General features: G+C 37.6%; 1 protein-coding gene across 1 annotated transcript; it reads right to left on the bottom strand.

Annotated features, from left to right (window-relative positions):
- Positions 1-126: 126 nt before the first annotated feature.
- On the bottom strand, positions 127-17,283 carry hdac10 (histone deacetylase 10). The gene is made up of 20 exons (XM_052543670.1): positions 17,071-17,283; positions 9,694-9,828; positions 9,518-9,614; positions 9,336-9,433; positions 6,604-6,708; positions 6,422-6,490; positions 5,835-5,961; positions 5,556-5,621; positions 5,409-5,468; positions 3,938-4,027; positions 3,725-3,831; positions 3,030-3,097; positions 2,305-2,557; positions 2,132-2,222; positions 1,969-2,054; positions 1,816-1,869; positions 1,353-1,431; positions 1,080-1,274; positions 419-578; positions 127-249 (listed from the first exon to the last, which is right to left on the bottom strand). The coding sequence occupies exons 1-20, from the start codon at positions 17,133-17,135 to the stop codon at positions 236-238; spliced, it is 2,019 nt and encodes a 672-aa protein (XP_052399630.1). The 5' UTR covers positions 17,136-17,283; the 3' UTR covers positions 127-235.
- Positions 17,284-22,237: the final 4,954 nt, after the last annotated feature.

Below are 22,237 nucleotides of genomic sequence, written 5' to 3'. Positions count from 1 at the left end.
TAATTTAAAATGTATAACATTTATAATATTGATTACATCCTCAGATGGAGGTTTTGTCAGATTTAACTAAACAAACCCTATACAAGCAACACAGTCAAACAAAAATAAAAAACTACCAACAAAAACTTCAACAGGTTCATTTTTAATGGCGTATAAAATTTACAAAGTACAAAAATGATTATTTTCCATAACTGAACATCAAAATGCAGGTCGTTCAATGTTCCAGAGGTTTCCATCAGCTTTCTGAAACTGCACAAACACACATTATTATTAATTTATTAATGTAAGAGTACATTAAGGCATTGTAAGGTCACAGAACACATATAATTCATCATGTACAAACTTCTAGATAAACATATGTGATTCGCAAATCTGTTAAATTGCATGCTCCATAAAATATTTGAGTGAAATGTGGTACCTGTGCACCGCAGCAGACCCCAGCGTTTCTGCAGCCTCTGTCTCTGCTTCTCCATCATCTGAACATCTTCAGGATTGGGAGCTCCCAGGGGCCCGAGTGGAGGGACAGGGGCCCCAGAGAGGGCAGAGAGTGTAACCGCCAGCAGATCTTTGTCACAGCCCTGAAGACATGCAGGTATGACAATTTACTAGGAGCAAGCAACTCTCATACAGAAGATTAAGACAAGTAAAATGAAATAATACACAAAACAAATAAAGAAATTAATGCAAAATAAATACAAAATGAGTTTAAATCATTCCATTTAACACATAAATAAAATGCATGTATTAAAAATTTAATATTGTAAATAAATGCATGTAAAATAAATGAATACATTTCAAATAAATAGTTTTTAAAACAAATAAATAAGCTATGTAACTACATTAAAAAATAAAACATTTTAAATTAAACTATTAGTAAAAATAAATTAATGTAAAATAAACAAATACATTTAAAATTAATAAATATGAATAAAACACCTTTGAAATTAATTACGGTAACTAGAAAAATAAATGAATCCATAAAAAAAAATAATGTATGTTTTGGAAAGGTTTTTATATTATTTTTTAAAATATTATTATTATTATTTAAAATATATTAGATTCAAATATCTAAGTCTGACCTGCAGTAGGGTGAGTGTGCGGCCCTCTGCCAGGCCTTGGAGCAGACTGGTCAGGTGACCCCAGACTGGAGCCAGAAGAGTCTTTGCCCCTCTGTCTCCAACAACCCCCAGCACCAGCCCGGGGTTAAACTCATACGCCAGAGGGAGGATCAGGCTCAGAACCGCCTGCATAAATCCTGCAGTGAATCCCTCACCCTGAAGACAAGCAGGAAGAGGAAGTGACTTCACAGACATAAGACCAAATCCAAGACAATATCAGCTGTGATCGCACACCTCTCTCAGACACAAGGACAGACGGTTCACACACTTCTCTTCAGTTTCTTCAGCACAGATTTGGACTAGAAACACCTTCCTGAAAAGAAAGACACCCAATGCAGTCAAGGCAAGCTGAACATGTGATTTTGAAATAAAATGAAAATGAAAACTGAAAATATCTAAATAAAATGTAATAAACTTTTTTTATAAAGCTATAACAGTCCATAAACACTACAAAAAAATCTAAAAAAGATTTAGAATTATTTTTAATTCATATTTAAAAAATAAGTGTAACACTAAAATTATCTTTTTTCAGAAAATATTTTTTTCTCCCTAAAAATAAAGGTAACACTAAAATTATATTTTTTAAAATACTACCTTTATCCATGTTTATATTTAAAACTTTTTTTTTACAACTTTTTTGCTCTACCCTTTAAACAACAAACAATAAACACAAAAATGTATGCAATAACTGGCTCACCCGTCATCAGTTTTGACTGGTATATTCCCATCTCCGATAAAAACAACCAGCACCCTTCATCAAACACACAAGCACAGTATCACACAACAGTTCATTACTGATCTGATCAAGGTGATTTTAAGTTAATTCTTGTTAGTTTATGAAATGTTGTACCGTTCAGCGAGGCCCATGAGTGCGTGTTGATAAGCACAGCGTACGGACAAACTCAAGTCAGACACCGCGATGCATCCGTTACGCACCTGATGAAGCGTTACAGTCTGTTACCAAATACAGCACACAAAAATAACCACCAGATTTCCTGTTGTCGCCTCCTCACCTTTCTATTCATCATTTGGTCAAGAACTGAAATGATCTTTCCAAGAGGCTTGAGGATGTTTTGGTCCGTTACGTCTTGGAAATATTTATCCCTACAGACAAAAAACGATTTGTAAAGGTTACAATGTGGCCAAAAAGTGTGACTCTGTGTGTTAATGATCTTATTTTACCAACCGGATACTTTGTACTTCTTTAGAGGTCATTTGGGAATCTTCCCCCAGATTTTGGCAGCCTTCAGGCAGTGAGACCTCCACACCAGGAGGGGGCGCTACGAGTGTTCGCACATCAGTAGATGTCCTGATTAAAGGTTCAGGCCACTCAACAGTCTTCTTTGCATCGCTCTCTGACGCAGGTTTCTCAGTCTCTTTTGTTTCGCTGTTCTTCTCATCCAGTCTGGGCCTTTTGGTGCTCGTACCTGAATGAGCCTCTTTAAGAATGAGACGGATAACATTTTTTAAAATGTCAGATGATAAAATGACATTTAAATAAAAACTAATTTAAATGCCACTACAACTTTAAATCTAATATCTACTGCCTTCATAACAGAGATATTATCGTTAACTAAAATCATAACTATTAAAAATATGAATATATAAAATATAAAAAAGATTTGTTTGTTAAAATATAGCTGAAATAAAAAAAGAAATAATAGATGAAAAACTTAAACTAAATGAAAATTAAACAATTCAATTTAGTTGAAGCACTAAAATTACTAACTGGAAATAAATAAAAACTGAAACTGAAAGGAAAATAAATTAAACCTGAATAGTAAACATTGACAAAAACACATAAAATCAATAAAAACTTTTTTTTAAGTTTTAATAAAAAATATAGTACCATAAAATAATACTAAAACAAAACATCCATTTAAAGTGAAAGTAAAATGGCAATAACCTAACCTAAGTGTTTTAAACAGCTCCAGTATGATGATTGAGCGCTGCGAACATTTTGGATAGCTTCTAGTGCACTGCAAAAAAATAAAATAAGGCATATGATTCCAGCTTAATAGTGACAAAAACACATTGAAACCAAGTCACAACCAATCTGAATATATTTACTGTTTGATGTCTCTAAGGCAGGATTTTAGACCAATAAGATATGACTGTGGGCGGAGCTAACAGTGCACCTTAAAGGTATACTCCACCCCAAAATGAAAATGTTGTCAATCACTTACTCCTGTTGTTCCAAACCCATAAAAAAGCAATGACAATACTTTTTGTACACGAAGAAAACAAAAATAACGACTTTATTCAACAATTCCACTCCTTTGTCTCGCCGCTTCAAAATGTTTGGTTGAACCGCTGATGGCAGATGGAGTATCGTGACGACGTCTTTCATACTTTTCTGGACCTTGACAGTGTATTTTACTTGGCAGTTAATGGGACAAGCCTACCGGTTTTCATCCAAAATATCTTAAATTGTGTTCTGAAGCCAAATTAAGCTTTTACGGATTTGGACCTTGACATGATGGCGGTAAGTGGTTAATGACATTTTCTTTAAAAAAAAATCATTTTGGGGTGGAGTAACCCTTTAACTCAAGCAAACAGCTCAACCAATGAAAAGCACTCTCCCCATGATTGACAGCTCAATTCACCTCTCACAAGGGGCTGTGAGCCCTGACAGCTGAGGGGCCGGATCTCCCAAAAGGGTCTGGACGGTTTGGCAAACGGATTGGGCGAGAGAAGTCAGGTTATACCCTCCCTGAGAGAATGAAGGAAATCAATATGCACAGATAACAGGGCTTTCAAAATTAAAATGTGCTAGGATCAGCTTTGAAAAAAGATTTTAAGTGATAATGATAACGGACCTCCAGGACGACGCACATTTTGCCTGCAGCCAAAGGCATTAGGAGCTGTGTGAGGTGGGCATAGATCTCTGGAAGAGCACACATTTCACCCTGAACCAGAACAGACAGCAGTTAACTGAGATCAACCCATACATACGGCCCATCAAACCTTTTTAGAAACAGTGAGACAGATGTAAGGATTTCAAAGAATCAAGGAGAAGTGAATGGGTTCCGTCAGAATGAGAGTCCAAACAGCTGATAAAAACATCACAATAATCCACACCACTCCAGTCCATTAGTTAATGTCTAATGAAGCGAAAAAGTGTGTGTTTGTAAAAAACAAAATCATCATTAGGGTTTTGATGTGAGAGGACAACAGGAAGTGTTTATATTAGGGCCGGGACTTTAACGCGTTAATTGAGATTAATTAATTACACAAAAAATAACGCGTTAACTAAGATTAATTAATTACAGAAAAAAATTTCCCGCATTTTTAATAACTTATTTTTGCACCGCGGAACGTTTCTCACTGGATGCGTTTCGGCGGGACCGATTATACTGGAGCACCAACTAGCGTTCGCATATCACCGCAGCACACATCGAGCCTCAAGTATCACTTCAACGCAAAACATAGCAGCTAGCGTGGACTTTACACTTTATGTTGAACTATGTATTATTTTGTTGGTGCAACAGTTTATGTTGAACTCTTTATTGTTTTAAGCAAGGTTATTGAGAGTTGGACTTAGTATGTTATGGCCTCTGAAGCAACAGAGAGATGTTTTCTAATAGTCAGTGTTTCCAATGTTCTGAATGTAATTGACAGTATTGTGTTTTACTTAAAAAACACTTTACAGAAGGTTCCAGCACCTATAAGCTTCCTGAATTTCTGAAATGTACTATTTCTAAATTGTTTCTAAATATGCTATTGCTACACTTCATGGCAAAAATTGCACTGGTCTGCTAGACTTGGTTGAACAAAAATAAACAATATTTTGTTGCTTAAGCTTATGTATTCAGTCATTATTCAATGGTATACTATAAATCCATGTGAAAAAAATTTACTTCTCACTGTTCTCAGGTCAAATATTTATATGCGATTAAAATGCGATTAATTTCGATTAATTAATTACAAAGCCTCTAATTAATTAGATTAATTTTTTTAATCGAGTCCCGGCCCTAGTTTATATGGATTATGGACTTATATTTTAACCAGAAAATGCTTTAATGATGGTGTTTTTCACTTTACTAGATGTTAACTGATGGAGTGTGGGTTGTGGGTTATTGTGATGTTTTTATCAGGTGTTTGGACTCTCATTCTGACGGCACCCATTCACTGCAGAGGATCCACTGGTGAGCAAGTGATGCAATGCTACATTTCTCCAAATCTATTCTAGTGAAGAAACAAACTCATCTACATCTACTTGGATGGCCCGAGGGTGAGTACATTCTCACAAATTTTCAGACAATCACAGATTTAAAAAGAGTCTCTTACTTCTGGGTCCCCGATGGCTGAATCAAAACCAGCACTGACCAAAACCAGCTCTGGATCAAACTGAAAGAGAGAAAAGAGTGCATCAGCTTGACTTAGACACTCAGAAAACAGTCTAATGGACTAAAGGTTGTTCTCTGGGACAGGTACCTCGTACGCTACGGGTAAAAGAACATGGAAGAAAGCAGCCAGATAGTCGCTGTTCGTCATGCCCACCTGCAGGAAACAAGCACAGCACAGAAACTATGTGACAAAATCTTTGTTAAATATCATTTTAGGTGATTCCCATTTAAATAAGAATACTTTTTTATTGTAACCAGTGAGAATGTGTGATTAAATGCTGAGTTGATCGGCATGCACCGCTGGTATGAAACACACATTTATGACAGAGTTTGATGGTTTCTGAGCATTGATTCAGTTTTCACTCGCCTTGTTCCAGGGGAGGTTCACGTTAAAACCAGATCCTTTGCCTTTCCCGATGCTGGTGTAGTCTGACTCAGGGAGATAGGGCCAGAAGGTCTGGTGCTCGTAACGATGCCAGGAAAAATAGAGCACACTAGGAAATAAATAAACATTAAGCATACATACCAAGGAAAAGGATGTGCTATGGGCTATTTATTTTTTTTAAACAATCAGAGTTTTTAACTAATGGATAATAAAACTGGTGGAAAAACATCTAATTTAAATAATTTTATACATTTACATTTATGCATTTAGCACACGCTTTTATCCAAAGCGACTTACAGTGCATTCAGGCTATACATTTTTATTTTTTACCAGTATGTGTTCCCTAGGAATCGAACCCATGACCTTATGCACTGCTAATGCAATGCTCTACCACTGAGCCACAGGAACTAATACTTTAATAAAGTACTACATTTTTATTTATAAATAAAATAAATAATGTAACAAAATATTAATTAAAAAATGTAAAAAAAATTTATAGGCAAAGGTCTCTTACATTTTCTTCAGAAAATTGAAAACAATCTTGTTCATCAGAAGGAAGATGTACTCACCTTGGGTCCTCCTCAAAGCAGTACTGGATGCCCTGTCCATGATGGACGTCCCAGTCCACAATCAAAACCCTGGAAAGATCCCCAAGCTCAAACTTATACAAAATCTGAGTTTCCTTCAGTGAGTATTACAGGTGTAAGTCAGTGTCTGTTGCACAGCAGTGCAGGATGTTACACCCCTTCACCTGTTCAGGTTGTAGGTCTTCTTGGCATAAAGCGCAGCGATGGCCACATTATTGAACACACAGAAACCGTTCGCAGCGGAGCGCTGACTGTGGTGTCCTGGAGGCCTGAAGGTCACAAAAAGAGGGAAGGGAATTTTTTTTTACATATTGTGCTGTTCACTGACCAATATGAATATGGACTGCTTTTCTTTTTAAGTGTATATATAGTGTATTTAAGTGTAATAACAAACATGCAGAAGTGATGACTAATTCTTTAGTTTTTTTAACGTAATACAATCATTCAATTCATTCATTAAATACAAATAATTTATTTTTCAAATAGTACATTTTTATAAATGAAATAATCATTATCAATAATAATCATAAATATTTAAATAAATATATATTTTAAAATTACTACATTTGAATATTAAATTCAGAAGAATCAGAATCAGAATCAGAATGAGCTTTATTGCCAAGTATGCTTGCGCATACAAGGAATTTGTTTTAGTGACATAAGCTTCCAGTACACAGAGACACCAACACACAGACCAAGTTCAAAGATGGGGTGACTTGGATGTGAGGGATCCAGAGTGATTTTATGAGCCTTTTTCCTCACTCTGGATGTATACAGTTCTTGAAGGGTGGGCAGGGGAGCACCAATAATCCTTTCAGCAGTCCGAACAGTTCTCTGTAGTCTTCTGATCTTGTTGCTGAACCAAACCAGACAGTTATTGAAGTACAGAGGACAGACTCAATGACGGCCGAGTAGAACTGTTTCAGCAGCTCCTGTGGCAAGTTAAACTTCCTCAGCTGGCGAAGGAAGTACAACCTTTGTTGGGCCTTTTTTACAATGGAGTCAATGTGATTGTCCCACTTCAGGTCCTGAGAGATGGTGGTTCCCAGGAATCTGAATGACTCCACTGCAGTCACAGTGCTGTTTATGATGGTGAGTGGGGAAAGTGCAGGTGGGTTTCTCCTGAAGTCCATGATCATCTCCACTGTTTTGAGCGTGTTCAGCTCCAGGTTGTTAAGACTGCACCAGACAGCCAGCTGCTCAACCTCTTGTCTGTAAGCAGACTCATCACCATCCTGGATGAGGCCGATGACTGTAGTGTCGTCTGCAAACTTCAGGAGCTTGACAGAGGGGTCTTTAGAGGTGCAGTCGTTGGTGTACAGGGAGAAGAGCAGAGGGGAGAGAACACATCCCTGAGGGGCACCAGTGTTGGTGGTGCAGCTGTTGACATGAATTTCCCCAGTCTCACTAACTGTTGCCTATCTGTCAGAAAGCTGGTGATCCACTGACAGATAGAGCTAGGAACAGAGAGCTGGGTCAGTTTGGTCTGGAGGGTTGTTGGGATGATGGTGTTGAAAGCCGAACTAAAGTCCACAAACAGGATCCTCACATAAGTCCCTGTTTTGTCCAGATGTTGCAGGATGAATCCCATGTTGTTCTGCTATCTTGGGTTGAATAGAATGGCTTGCAGTTGACAAATTGCATTTCTAGATCAGGACAGCACATCTTCTTTAACACCGTTACATCTGTACACCACCGCTCATTGATGTAAAAGCATGTCCCGCCGCCGCGCGATTTCCCCGTTGATTCTGATTCGCGATCCGCTCTGAACAGCTGAAAGTCCGGCAGATGGAGCGCGCTGTCCGGTATGGCGTCATTCAGCCAGGTTTCCATGAAACACAGAGCAGCAGAGTGTGAGAAATCCTTATTTGTCCGAGAGAGCAGAAGCAGTTCGTCTGTTTTGTTGGGTAGAGAGCAGAGATTTACCAGATGGATGCTAGGCAACGGGGTTCGAAATCCACGCTTCCTGAGTCTGACGAGCGCTCCCGCTCGCTTCCCCCGTCTGCGCGTCCTGAAGCGTTTGATCAGCGCCGCCGCTCCTCCGATAACAACGTTCAGTAAAATGGCTGAATAATTTAAATCTGGTAAAAGATCTTGTGGTGTGTTCTGCCGAATGTTCAACAGTTCATCCCTGGTGAAACTGATAGTGTTTGTTAAACAAAAAACAGGAAAACGAACAAAAACAGCACAAACACTGGAGAGCCAAGCACTGAAGCAGCCATGTGCGGCGCCAAATTCACTATTAAATTAAAATGTTGAATGCAATTTGTATTAAATAATATTTAATATTAACAAATATTCTTAGTACTACTAGTAGTAATAATATTTTTATAATAATAAAAATAATAATTCATTATTAAATTAAAACATTATTAATATAATTAATACTAAAATAACAATAATAAAATGGTTAATTAAATTCATTAATAAATAAAAATGCTAAGTTAGTACTATAAGTATTTAATATTAACATAACTACATATTGTTAATAATAATAGCATCAGTATACATTATTAATATTGTTTATACTAACAATAACAACAACATGAATTCATAAATGTATTATTAAATGAAAGTTACATTCAAATTGTATAACATATTACTAATATTGAATATTAATAATTATTCTAAATAATTAAATGTATATTTAAATTAAGACCATTACATGCAAGTATTATTATGAAGTATTTATATTGTGAACAACAACAATAATGTTTTATTTTTAGTTTCACTTTCATTTTAGTTTTGCTTTGGTTCAGTTTCAGACTAAACTTCAGAGTACGCTGGGCCTCTCAAACATTAGTTTAGTGTCGAGTTTAAGCAGGTGGTCTTCTTGACGGGTATCTGCTCATTTATTTCCAATCCCGAGAGCAGCCGCTGTGGGTTGTGTGCTCACCTGACCAGTGCCATGCCGTTCCTGACCTCTCTCTTCATCACACTGTCCACCAGCTGCAGTGTGGCACCCACAGCCATCGTAGCACAGTGATAGATGTTCTGCACTCACATGAGAAACTGTGTTCAGAAGCGTTAAGGTCTCCAGTCACCTGAACCCAACAAGCATCAATGATCTGGACTTACCTGATGGAAATAGACGTCGTTGTACTGCTTTGAAAATGCCTTCAGCTCTTCCACGCTCATTTTGGAAGTCTGTTTAACAGCCTCCAGATATTCCTCACTAAACACAAAAACCAAACTCAATCATAAAGCAGTAGAAATGGGGCCTGGTTTAAGTTTAAATGCTAAAACTCGAAAACCTGTGTGCCAGTAAAATCTCCTGCTCGGTGGCCAAGCGGACCGGCACCTGTTTGCACCGCTCTGCTACGCCGCGAGTCTTCAGTGCTTCATAAGACACGGTCAACCGCTCAGGAACCTCGATCTCACAGGCTGGACTGGACAGAGCAATAAAAAAACAGATTCATGTGAAAATATTGTGAAAATGTATGTGAAAATGGCCGGTTTTGTCCACTTTTAAAGCATAGCAATGATAAGTCCATATTAGAGAATCGGCGCGCTGTATTAAGGTCAGGTAACAAGGCTAATTTCACTTTGAAAAGACCATAGACTGTAAAAAAATAATTAATATTGATATTTCCATGATAAGTTTACATTTTGCAGAAAAGATGGAAGAATATTCGTTAATGTGCCTTTGGTTCGTTATGTTCAGATGTTCAATAACTTAGCGGCCATGTGAGGAGTTAAAATGTGTTTTACATGTGAGGAGGTAATTTAAACATATAAAATACAATTTATTTCATTAATGCAAATCAGAATTTTGATCAGATTGGAATGATGTTACTCCAGTTTTCAGAGTCATGATCATTCAAAAAAAAAAAAATTCTGATATATTGATTTATTACTAGTGCTGGAAACAGTTTTGCTGTTTAATATTTTTTGGAACAGGTGACATTTTGTTTAGGATTATTTGATGAATAGAAAGATAAAAGAACATTACTGATAGTAGATCAACATATTGGAATGATTTCTAAAGGATTATGCGACACTGAAGACTGGAGTAAAGGCTGTTGATATATATATATACACAAATCTGATTCCAAAAAGTTGGGACAAAGTACAAATTGTGAATAAAAACAGAATGCAATGATGTGGCAGTTTCAAATTTCAATATTCCATTCAGAATACAACATAGACGACATAAAAAATTTAACCTGAGAAAATGTATTATTTTAAGTGATTTAATATTTCATGGCATCAACAATCTAAAAAAATTTGGGACAAGGCCATGTTTACCACTGTGTGGCATCCCCTCTTCTTTTTATAACAGTGAGGAGACAAGTTGCTCAAGTTTAGGAATAGTAATGTTGTCCCATTCTTGTCTTATACAGGCTTCTAGTTGCTCAACTGTCTAAGGTCTTCTTTGTCGCATCTTCCTCTTTATGTTGCGCCAAATGTTTTCTATTGGTGAAAGATCTGGACTGCAGGCTGTCTTCTACGCAGCCATGCTATTTATAACATATTTAATATGCGGCAGCACCCAAAATTTTTATGCACGCGCTGCTCTCACTATGGAACTGGCAGGAATCAAGCGTGTCTCCGAGTTCTTAGTCGAGCCTTATTAGCCAATCAGAAAAAAAATAAAAATAGGCTACACAATAACCAATCAGAAAATAGCACTATTGTACATGGGTAGGATTTAACGCAACAACCAATGAAAAAAAGCATATCCTGGAATTGTTCACCATCTTCCTCGTTCACCCACAGAGGAAACCACTGGAGCTCTGAGCATCACTTAAGTCATGTAAGTAAGTCATGATCTCTTGTTTTAATATTACAACAAATCCACAACTTGTTTGACACAAACAATGACAACTTAACTGCTGTTAGAGAATGTTTTCCATTTAATTGGGATCATTTTTTCATGAGTGTCTGTAACTTAGCCAACAGTTTTACAGCCTGTTCAACGACAACATCTGCTCAGAACTAGTAGTCTAGGCCTAGTCATATTTTCGTTATCACACGATGACTGATATATTGTCACATTAAATATATCTCTCTCCAATAAGGCTTTATAATTTTATTAGCACTAAATAAATTAAAGTCAAGTGTATTGCATAGTAGATGTTATAGTTCACTTTTAAAATCATGTCATATTTTATAATTATATCCTGGCCAAGGATGCATTAATCATTAATCTGTCTTTCAAAGATGTCAGGTAAAGGGAACAAAGCATCTTTTCATTCACCCTGAGAGGAAAGCCCCCCAAAAACGGTGGAAGAGGAAGAGACGGTGCCGGCGGAAGAGGAAGAGACGGTGCAGGCGGACAGTGTTAATTTCGTTGACGAAGACTAGGGGTGTCACGATTTCGATTTTAAATCGAAATCGATCGAAATTAAGTCACAGTCTCGAACTTCGAATTAAAAAATGGAATCGTCGATGCTGCCACGCCCCCATGTTGTATGACGGCAAATCAATGACAAAAATAACCGAGCATTCAACTGATGCTGGCGCGCGCGCTATATGGCTTCCGCGAGAGGAAAACTGAATCGGATGCGAAGAAACGGGAGCCCGCGAGCTCATTTCAAACTCTCGCGCGCGCGCGTGACATGTACTCTGCGCGCAATAAAAGCCCTCGCGCGCGCATGCTCATTCCCCACATCCTCGCGCTCGATCATCTCACCTCTGCTCGCGCGAACAATTTTATTTTTGTCAGTCGTGGGGCGGGGCTTGCTGTTTTAGTTGTTATCTCAAATGTCATTGGTTATTCCCCTTTTCCTAAAGTCAGTATTCGACGCCTGTTAGAAAATGAGTAATAATTCACTTGACTTGACCCATAACTTCATCAGTGGAAAAGATACATGTGAGTAATCATTTATTTTGCTTGTTTAATTTATTTTTGTCTTTAATGTAATTTAATGCATTGTTTATAGAGTAGATCTTTTGTAGATACTTGATTAACTGGAATTCTTCTGATTGCTAGTGATTGCAGTCTTGTAATAAGAGATACACATATTTTACAGACTGTAATGATGCACACACACACACACACATACTGTACATACATACATAATATATATATATATATATATATATATATATATATATATATATATATATATATATATATATATATAAATCTAAATGAATGACAGTGAAGTGTTTAACAAGCGTTTTATCTTTAATCTTTTAAATAGATACATCGTAATATTTGAAGGTAAGTTTAGTCATTTTTTATTGTTTTTGTTTGTTTTGTTATGAACTTGAATGTCATCTTTTGTGACTGCACTTACAAAAGAGAAACTGGATGGCAGTTTATTTTAAGTTTTCAATTGACTAAAGATAAAAGTTGTTACATTATGTTGTTAATAAAAGTTTTAAATTTGACAGTGTAATGTGGTACATTGCAAACAAAGGTCAGATATTATATTACATAAAAGTCTAGTTTGAAAAATGACAATCTGTGCTTTAAAGAGAATAAATGTAAAAATCGAGAATCGAATCGAACCGTGACCTTAGAATCGAAAATGCAATCGAATCGAGGATTTGGAGAATCGTGACACCCCTAACGAAGACTATGACGAAAAATATTCGTCAACTAACCTTTTTCACGGACGAAAACTAAATAAAAACTAAATAAAAAGTCAGATATGATGACGAAAAACATGACGAAATATAACTGACACTTAAGTCAACGAATAAAAATGAGACGAAAATATATGGGAGGGACGAATGGAGAAGAGATCCAATCAGAGTGAATCTTTGAGGGTAGGTTGATCTATGCAGAAGCAGCCGAGCCATTTTAAAAAGCCGCGGCAAATGCAAGCGCAACAGCTAAACAAAGCAGCAGTTACACAGAAAAGAGAACAAAGATGAGTTTGCAGAAATTCGCACAGTTTCGAGGACGTTTTCATAACAGTTAAGTTGTTTACACAGTGAACTACACTGCGTCCTTTTGAAATGCCATTGCGAGCCAAATTTTTATGGGGTCGTAAATGTATCACTGATTATTTTTGTACCTACTTATGTGTAATGCTATGTTTTAATACAGTGTTAATTTTGACAGCAAATTCAGATTTAGTCTTAGTCTTTTGAATAACACACCATTTAGTTTTAGTCACATTTTAGTCATCTGAAATGTTTTAGTCTTAGTCTAGTTTTAGTCAACTAAATATCATAAGAGTTTTAGTCTTAGTCTAGTCTTAAGTCTTTGTCTAGTTTTTTTTTAGTAGAACAAAGTCAACTTAGTTGACTTGACTAAATGTTTCCATCAGTCTGTTATGGAATGGTATTCATAAAATAAACATAAGGCCTGCTCTCAATGAAAAATATACATGCTCTCTGAAAAAGATATGCATTCATCCTGAATGATATGCAATGCATGACATTCTTTCAAGATGAAGTACAGTATTATTGAAATAGACAACCACCTATATTATATTTGTATTGTATGTTCATTCTATTTCTTTATTTGTGCTATTTACACAAAGTTTAGATTTTTTTAAGTTTGTTTTTGTTCATTTAAAATAGCACTGCATAGTCTTCACTGTAAAATAAAATACACAATCAAACCAAAATGTATTCAGACACCTTCAACGTTTCTTACAATATCACAGTTTATTTGCTGTAGTTTAGAAATTGGTAATAAAATATGACAATAACTCGGGGTTAAACGGTGTCAGAACAACAAATTCATCTTGATAATGTCTGATGCAATGCTTAATTTGGTTCAGTCTGTGGTGTGAAAAGGTTGCATTAGCAATTAAAGAAAGAAACACTTAAGCAAAACATGCTCAGCTCCCTAATACATTTATTTATTTATTTTTTGTATTTTTTAGTCACTAGTAAAACAATATAATCTATTCTATCTGATTTTTGGATTGACTTTGGATAAATTCTTGTTAAAACTACAAAGTAATTCAATCAAGAGCAGTGATTGATTTACTTTCATTTTCATACAGTAAAGACACTGACAGCAGAGCTAGTAAATTAGGTGCGGTCACTTTAAGAGACAAATGCATCCATTATAAAGATACGCATCCGAATTCTTTCCGACTCTTTACTTTCACTGAAGACATAACTATGGACTTTTTCGAACACACTTTCCAAGACGGGTATTTTGACATATTTAGTATGTATTTGTTGTCGGTACAAAAGCAAGAAGACCTTGAGACGCGTCTCTGCTTGCTCCCTGAACACCAGAACACCGCGTTGCTGAATTGAGCTCTTTCACTTTTCGCTCTTTTTCTTATGTTTATTTAAAATGCGATTTCTATTTGTTCGTTCAGGTGCAGGAGGACGCAAACGTCCTGAAGGAGAGCTCGGTTCAGTGTTGCGCGAGTAACCAGCTGCTCAGTTCAGCTTTCCTGCATCGCGGGGCTGAAGCCAACTTGATGTGTTGAATGCTCGGAGCACATTATAAAACGTATTCTTAAAATACACATTTCTGTTTTAATAAATGCTCATATTAAAACAGTGTTAATTTCGTTGACGAAGACTATGACGAAAAATATTCGTCAACTAACCTTTTTCACGGACGAAAAAGGTTAGTTGACGGTGGAAGAGACGGTGCCGGCGGAAGAGGAAGAGACGGTGCCGGCGGAAGAGGAAGAGATGGTGCCGGCGGAAGAGGAAGAGATGGTGCCGGCGGAAGAGGAAGAGACGGTTCAGGCGGAAGAGGAATTCATACAATTTCATAAGTAGGCTATAATATGCCGCACCACAGGCATATCGCGCTGTGTGAACACGTTCATGTGATTGGCTTATAAGTAAACAATCCCCCACGTGGAGTACGTTCTTATGATTGGCTAAAAGAAGGGAGATATCTGATTGGTTGCTGATCATTCCCGGTTTAAAAAAAAGCATTTGTGTGTTGAGCCAAGTCAGAGGAGTCTCAAAATTCACACACAAATGCAGTGAAGTTCACAGACCGCAAGCAGTTTGTAAATAAAGAGATATGTGTGTGTGCATCAGAAATACATGTCTGAATCTTGTCCTGTACATTTGAGAATCTTGAGTGCATTTGTAAATGTTGTTTGCATTTCTGAATTGTGTGTGTATTTCTGAATTTTGTGTGCATTTCTGAATTTTGTATGCATTTCTGAATCTTCTGTGCTTTTTACATTTTTGTGTGTGCATTTGTAAATTTTGTGTGCATTTGTGTATCCTGTGTGTGTATTTATGAATTATGTGTGTGTGCATGTATGAATCCTGTGTGTACATATGTGAATGTAGTGTGTGCATTTATCTTTATTGAGACTCTTTTGGCTCCATAATCTTCTGTCTCACTAGCCGCATTTCCACTGTCGGGCCAGTGCGAGCCAGGGCTTAAAGCGGGCCGGGCGGGGCTAATAGCCCCGGGCCAGTAGCACTGAGGCCAGAATAGCGCAGGGTTTCCACAGTGGAGCTTGAAGCACCGCTGCACGTCACTAAAACACGCTCTTTACACGCCTCTCAGAACAACGTCATGCAACCTCAAAATTTCACCAACAAAGAGAATTTATCAGAGAACTAAGAAATAAGCCACTGGAACATGCGCGATCACAAAACGAACATGAAAAAAGCGGCTGTTTGTTTGCATGCTTTGTTATATATTCAAATTCAAAAGCATCGATGTTTTAACTATAGAATACATGATACATTGATCATATTGATTTAATTTATCAGGACTCAAAATGAATCACACATAAATGCACTTATTTCTATTTTATTTATTTATTTTTAACGCTCATGAAAATAGCCTGCTTATTCAGTCGAGTCTGTTTCTGTTTATTAGCCACAGTAGCCGTCATATAATGTATGATAATATCTCTATTTTTATAAAAGCTCCCGAACAAAAAACATTATTAGGCTATATTCTTTTATGATAGGCAACATGAGAAAAACTCTCGAGACGAGTCCTGTGACAGATAATATATTTTTTGCTATGCAGCTGAGAGCTGAGTGTGGGGTTGAAGATGCCCTATACTTTGTAGACAGGTAAGGATTTTCACATATTCTAATCACTCTTCTACACATGTGCTTTTTTTAAGATTTAGTAATAGTAATTACGATGAAGGGAAAACATTTGCGAAATAGAGGCCCCTGGTTCCTTTTTTCAAAGGTGACTGGCTTGAACCAATTTGGGAGGCTATCGAAGATCGCAGCCTTGGTTTTAGCCTTCAACATTCTAATGCTGATGCTGAGAGGGTATTTTTGATGGTTGGTTTGAACAAAACCTCAACACAAAACAGCTTGTCTCTGGACGGGACATTGTGCTAAATCATGACCCTTAAAGGCAGTCATGAAAAAGCAACAAACACTTACAATAAACAACACCAGTCATAATCTCTCTCTCTCACACACACACACACACACACATAAATTTAATAAATGGAAATTGAAATCTTTGTTTTTGGTTAAATTGTCAGTGTCATCAAATATTTTCTTCTGCTAGTCTGACTAATTATTCATATTAACAACAATAATAATAATAATATTGTTCGTCTTCAACACTTGAGATCCATATATATATATATATATATATATATATATATATATATATATATATATATATATATATATACACACATATACTGCTAACTGATATGGTACTACTATCATAATATCATGTCTAAGAAAAAATAACATGAAACTTTTGTAAGAGGCGTAAGTTATATAGTAATGATGAGATGACTTACTCTGTCCAGAGGAGTTTATAATCGCTCATCTCCTCGTCAAAGATCAGTGCGATTCTTGATGCCATTTAAACACTCTGCTCTGGATTTAAAAGAACGACTGATTGATAACTGTAAATCACAGTAAATTATAATTTAAACCACTCATGCGAAAACAAGTGAGGTCAAAGTCCCTTCAAGTTCGAAGTATGGTTTAGTCGTTTCTTGTTCTTCGCTCGGTGATCGCAGAACCCATGTTGTATTACTGCCCCCTACCGGATGATCACGTGAACTGATAGTAAATAAAACCCAGACAAACAGCTCTTTACGAAACAGTCAAAACGATTCTACACTACCTTTCTTTTGGAAGAGACTTTCTTTTTTACTTATTTTGTAAAGCTTTGTATGGAGCTTAAAATATGAAAATACTATCTGAATTTGAATTGTGTACATTTGAATTATAGACAAGTGTTATTTTAACAAAACTGAATTTTATGACACTTAACAGTTTTGAAATTTGATTTTTTTTTTTTACTTGAATATTTAACATTTGAAATTTAACACAATTTTTTTATGGCAGTTTTTTTAATATATAGATATTTTCAAACAGCAGACTTTTTTCTCAATTGTTAGACTGCAAATATCCAGTTTTTAAGTTTTTTTTTGTTGGTCTCAGGGATGACATTGCCATAGTTACAATTAATAATCCACCCAGTAATGGGTGAAATGCGAAAAAAAGATCAAGATTAAAACATAAAACATGATTTTAAGTTTGGTGCATGACGGCTTGCACACCGCTTGTGCATCGAAACAGACTACTGTTCACAATCAAAGTTTCAAGAGGCACGGCGTAGGTCTGGACGAATTATTTTTATATATATATATATATGTATATGAATTCTATTTTTACATTTAGATACATGCAAGGCCATGTGACAAAATACTGTTTCTGTTCAGGCTTTTCCTCCTGAAATCTATAATATTTTAATACTTTACTTCAAAGCGTTATCTATGTTGTGAATATTGACCCTTATCTTTAATTTTTTCTTTCTTTCCCATATATATATATATTTGTACTACATATCCCACAATTCCAAGTAGACTACAATACCCATGCAAGTGCACTACATTACCCATACACTTCCTGGTCAAGGTCTATAAGTAGACCTCACTTCCTTTCATTGTTTCTCTTCCTTTGGTAAGGTGTGGGTGTGAGTGAGTGAGTGAGTGAGTGAAGTGACATTCAGCCAAGTATGGTGACCCATACTCAGAATTTGTGCTCTGCATTTAACCCATCCGAAATGCACACACACAGAGCAGTGAACACAAACACACACACTGTGAGCACACACCTGGAGCAGTGGGCAGCCATTTATGCTGCGGCGCCCGGGGAGCAGTTGGGGGTTCGATGCCTTGCTCAAGGGCACCTAAATCATGGTATTGAAGGTGGAGAGTGAGCTGTTCATGCACTCCCCCCACCCACAATTCCGTCCGGCCAGAGACTAGAACTCACATCCCTTCGATTGGGAGTCCAACCCTCTAACCATTAGGCCACGACTTCCCCATTTTTTCCCCATTTTTTCCCCATTTTTTCCCCATTTTCCCCATGTTTGAATGGACACCCAACCATGTCCTTTGAGTCCTTTCCTTAAGATGCGTTAAGTAAGTTTGTTTGCCAATTTATTGTTTGGATCGAGTATATATATATATATATGTATTTGTTGATGAATTGAGTTGATTTATTTTATTCTACTGTTTGTAGTGACTTAAGACCATCTTGTACATCCTGTACATCTTGTACATGTTGCCCATCCAGTTCATCCTGTCCATCCCCATGTTATGGGAATTGTCTATGAATAATCATCTTGAACTTAAAATAAAAGAGAGCAAAGGACTGGTATCTCTCCGGTGTTTTAATCAGACACACCATCAAGTTTCTACACCTCCGATGAACTTTGGATATATTAACATCTGATATCCTACAAATGGTCCTTCGAGCCGGAGCGTAGAAATTTGGTGGAATGGATTACCACTCAAGACCTGCAATCCGGCGCAGCCTAAGAAGGAGAAGACCTCCTGCCCGTTTTGCTGACTGTATGGTGAGAGAATGTGCTCCCCTTCCTCCTTCCTCACCAACACTAGTTGTAAGTGATCATCACCAAACCCAGTATGGAAATCCATCTTCAAGACCTGGCCCATGTTTATCTGCTCACCAACCGTCTCGACATGATTTAATCGATATGGATGTTAAACAAGAAATACTTGGACTTAAGGGTATGCTTGGTGAGATGATGTCTAAAATGTCACAGTTAGTAGTTTCCTCTAAACGTTCTGAATTTTCTGAGTCTTTTGATGATGCTTCTGATGATGATAATGCATTTGCTACTACATCTATTGTTCAGGAATTGTCTGCATGTATTAAGAATGCTGAACAGAAACGTACATGTGAGAAATGTAATTCCTCAACTGTTCTTTCACCACCTCCATTGAGTAGGCCTAGTTCTCTACCTCTTCCTCCTTCCTCATTGTTACGTAGTCCACCCCAACATATGCACACAGACGATAGAACTTTACAATTACAATCAAGTAATATGTTACAACCTTCTATTGTTCCATTGATTCCTAAGCCTCTTAACTGTCATTCCCTTCAAGTGCAAACATCGCCAGTGTTTGGTACAACCAATTGGTTCACCACAGCCAGGTATATCATGTAGTCCCTTTTTCCCTTCGACAGCTCATACTCAGTAATCCTCACAATTAACATCAGCACAGTTACCTCCTCAGCCACTGTATGCTGTTTCGCAGTATTCACAGCCGTTAGGACCATCTTCTAGTTTGGCAATTCCTCATGTATCCTCAGCTAATGTAAGTCCTCATGTTCAACCACAGTCTGTAGGTCAGGAAGGGAATTTGGTTGTACACAATCCTGCTTCCTATAGTCAACCAATTGCTCCCACTACCCAGATGAACACAATTCCATTCCTTCATCCGTATCCATATTCTCAGCCATATGTTTCATATCCTGTTTCTTCCTATCCTTCTTCTCGTGTTCAGTGGCACCTTCTTTTCCTTTCTTAGTGAATGACGACCCCCAAGAATTTGCAATGTTGCAGTTAGCCTTGACAAATTTGTTGTCATCCCATGAACCAGAACATTACAAATTCCATATCTTGCTGGATCATTTAAAATTTTCACAAGCTCGTGATCTAGCTTTAGCTTATGCTAATGATCCTAGGCCTTACAGCATGGCTCTTTTTGCACTACAGCAGAAATATGGGCAACCTCACCAACTAGTTTTGAGAGAAATCAAAGCCATCCTAGCTCTCCGCAGGGTGAGACCAGGTGACAGCATAGCATTTAGTAGTTTCGCACTGAAGGTTCGAGCCTTGGTTGGCATGCTCCAATCTTTGGGCCAAGGCCAAGTTAAATCTGAATTATCCTGCGCTTCTCATGTACAGCAACTACTCGGTAAACTGCCCACAGAGAATGTGACCAACTTTGCCCGTTATGCCCGTACAATCCTAAAAGGTCAAAGCTACAATCTTATAACCTTTTCCGCCTGGCTCCAAGAAGAGGCTGAGTGTCAAGCAATGGCAGATCAGGTTAGTGACTTTCCAAAACCACTCGAGTAAACCTCAACCAAAGACCTATGTTAACACACGAACAGTCTTGTACGGAGTCAACGGTAATTCTGTTGATCCATGATCCACAGCTAAGCAACCCCAGAATACGAGAGAGGGAGAATGGAGTTCCAAGTATTCATGCGCATATTGTTCCAGTAGAGACCATTTCATTGGCCTGTGCACTTCTTTTAAATCCTTAGATGACAGCAGGAAGGATGCATGGCTTAGAGAGAACAAAAGATGTTGGAGATGTGGGCTTAAACACCTAGCCGTCAACTGTGACTTAAAAAAGCCTTGTCCACAGTGCAAAGGCAGACATCTTGGTATTCTTCATGGAGTTAATTGTCGCGACCAGGATAATGGTACATTTTATCTTAGTCGCCTTGCAGGTTCTGGGAAGGTACTGCTTAAAGTTGTTGAAGTACTTCTCCATAACAAAGGTAGATCCTTGCAAACCTATGCCATCCTGGATGATGGATCAGAACGCACCATGTTGCTACCTCAAGCATCTGAGTATTTGGGCCTCAATGGTGTAACTGAGTCCCTAATCGTCAGAACTGTACGTCAAGACACTCTCGCACTTGAAGGCTCTTCTGTAACCTTTGAGATATCCTCCATGGTCAATCCAGAGAAGAAATATTCCATTTCCAATGCCTTTTCTGCCGCCAGATTGGGACTGGCAGAACAGACTTATCCTGTTGAGACCTTGCAGAGACGTTTCAGACATCTTCGGGACTTACCCCTTCCAGCTTTCACCAATGTCCAACCACTTGTTCTTATCGGTGCAGACTATCCACACCTGATAAACCCAATCGATCAGGTGTATTTTGGGCCTCCTAAATCTCCAGCAGCAATCCAGACCAGGTTAGGCTGGGTACTTCAAGGCCCAATACCGATTCCTAACACCGATGAGATGCAGTGTCTCTTTACCGCCGCTAATCCATTAGAAGAACTTCGCCACGATGTGGAGAAATTATGGAAGGTAGACATCCTTCCTTTCCAGAATGAAAAGGTCATTATAAGGTCCAAGCAGGACCAAGGAGCTATGGACTTGTTGGCCTCCAAGTCAAAAATAGTTGATGTGGATGGTGTGAAAAGGTATGCCACTCCATTATTGCGTGCTGCTTCCGCCATAAAGTTACGAGCCTCACCAAATGCAGTCATGTCTTCTCTTCGATGTATCGAGCGTCGCCTTCAGAGAGATCCCACAACTGCTGCTGTGTATGACCAAGAAATTGCGAAGTTGGAGAAATTTGGGTATGTTTCCAAAGTGGAACCATCTCATGACTCATCAAAGGATTCATGGTATATTCCTCATCATATTGTGGAACATAATGGGAAGAAAATAATAGTTTTCAATTGCTCCTATCAATATAAAGGTGTTTCACTTAATAGTCAACTTCTTCCTGGTCCACAATTGGGCCCTTCTTTACTTGGTGTCTTACTCCGGTTTCGTCAATTCCCAGTGGCAATTAGTGGGGACATCAAATCTATGTTCCACCAAGTTAGGCTATTACCAGAAGACTGTTCTCTTCTACGCTTCCTGTGGCGCAACATGCAGAGGTCAA

The sequence above is a fragment of the Carassius gibelio genome, chromosome A25, assembly GCF_023724105.1.
Source record: "Carassius gibelio isolate Cgi1373 ecotype wild population from Czech Republic chromosome A25, carGib1.2-hapl.c, whole genome shotgun sequence".
In the NCBI taxonomy this organism is placed as follows: domain Eukaryota; kingdom Metazoa; phylum Chordata; class Actinopteri; order Cypriniformes; family Cyprinidae; genus Carassius; species Carassius gibelio.
This window is presented reverse-complemented; position numbering and strand designations above follow the sequence as displayed.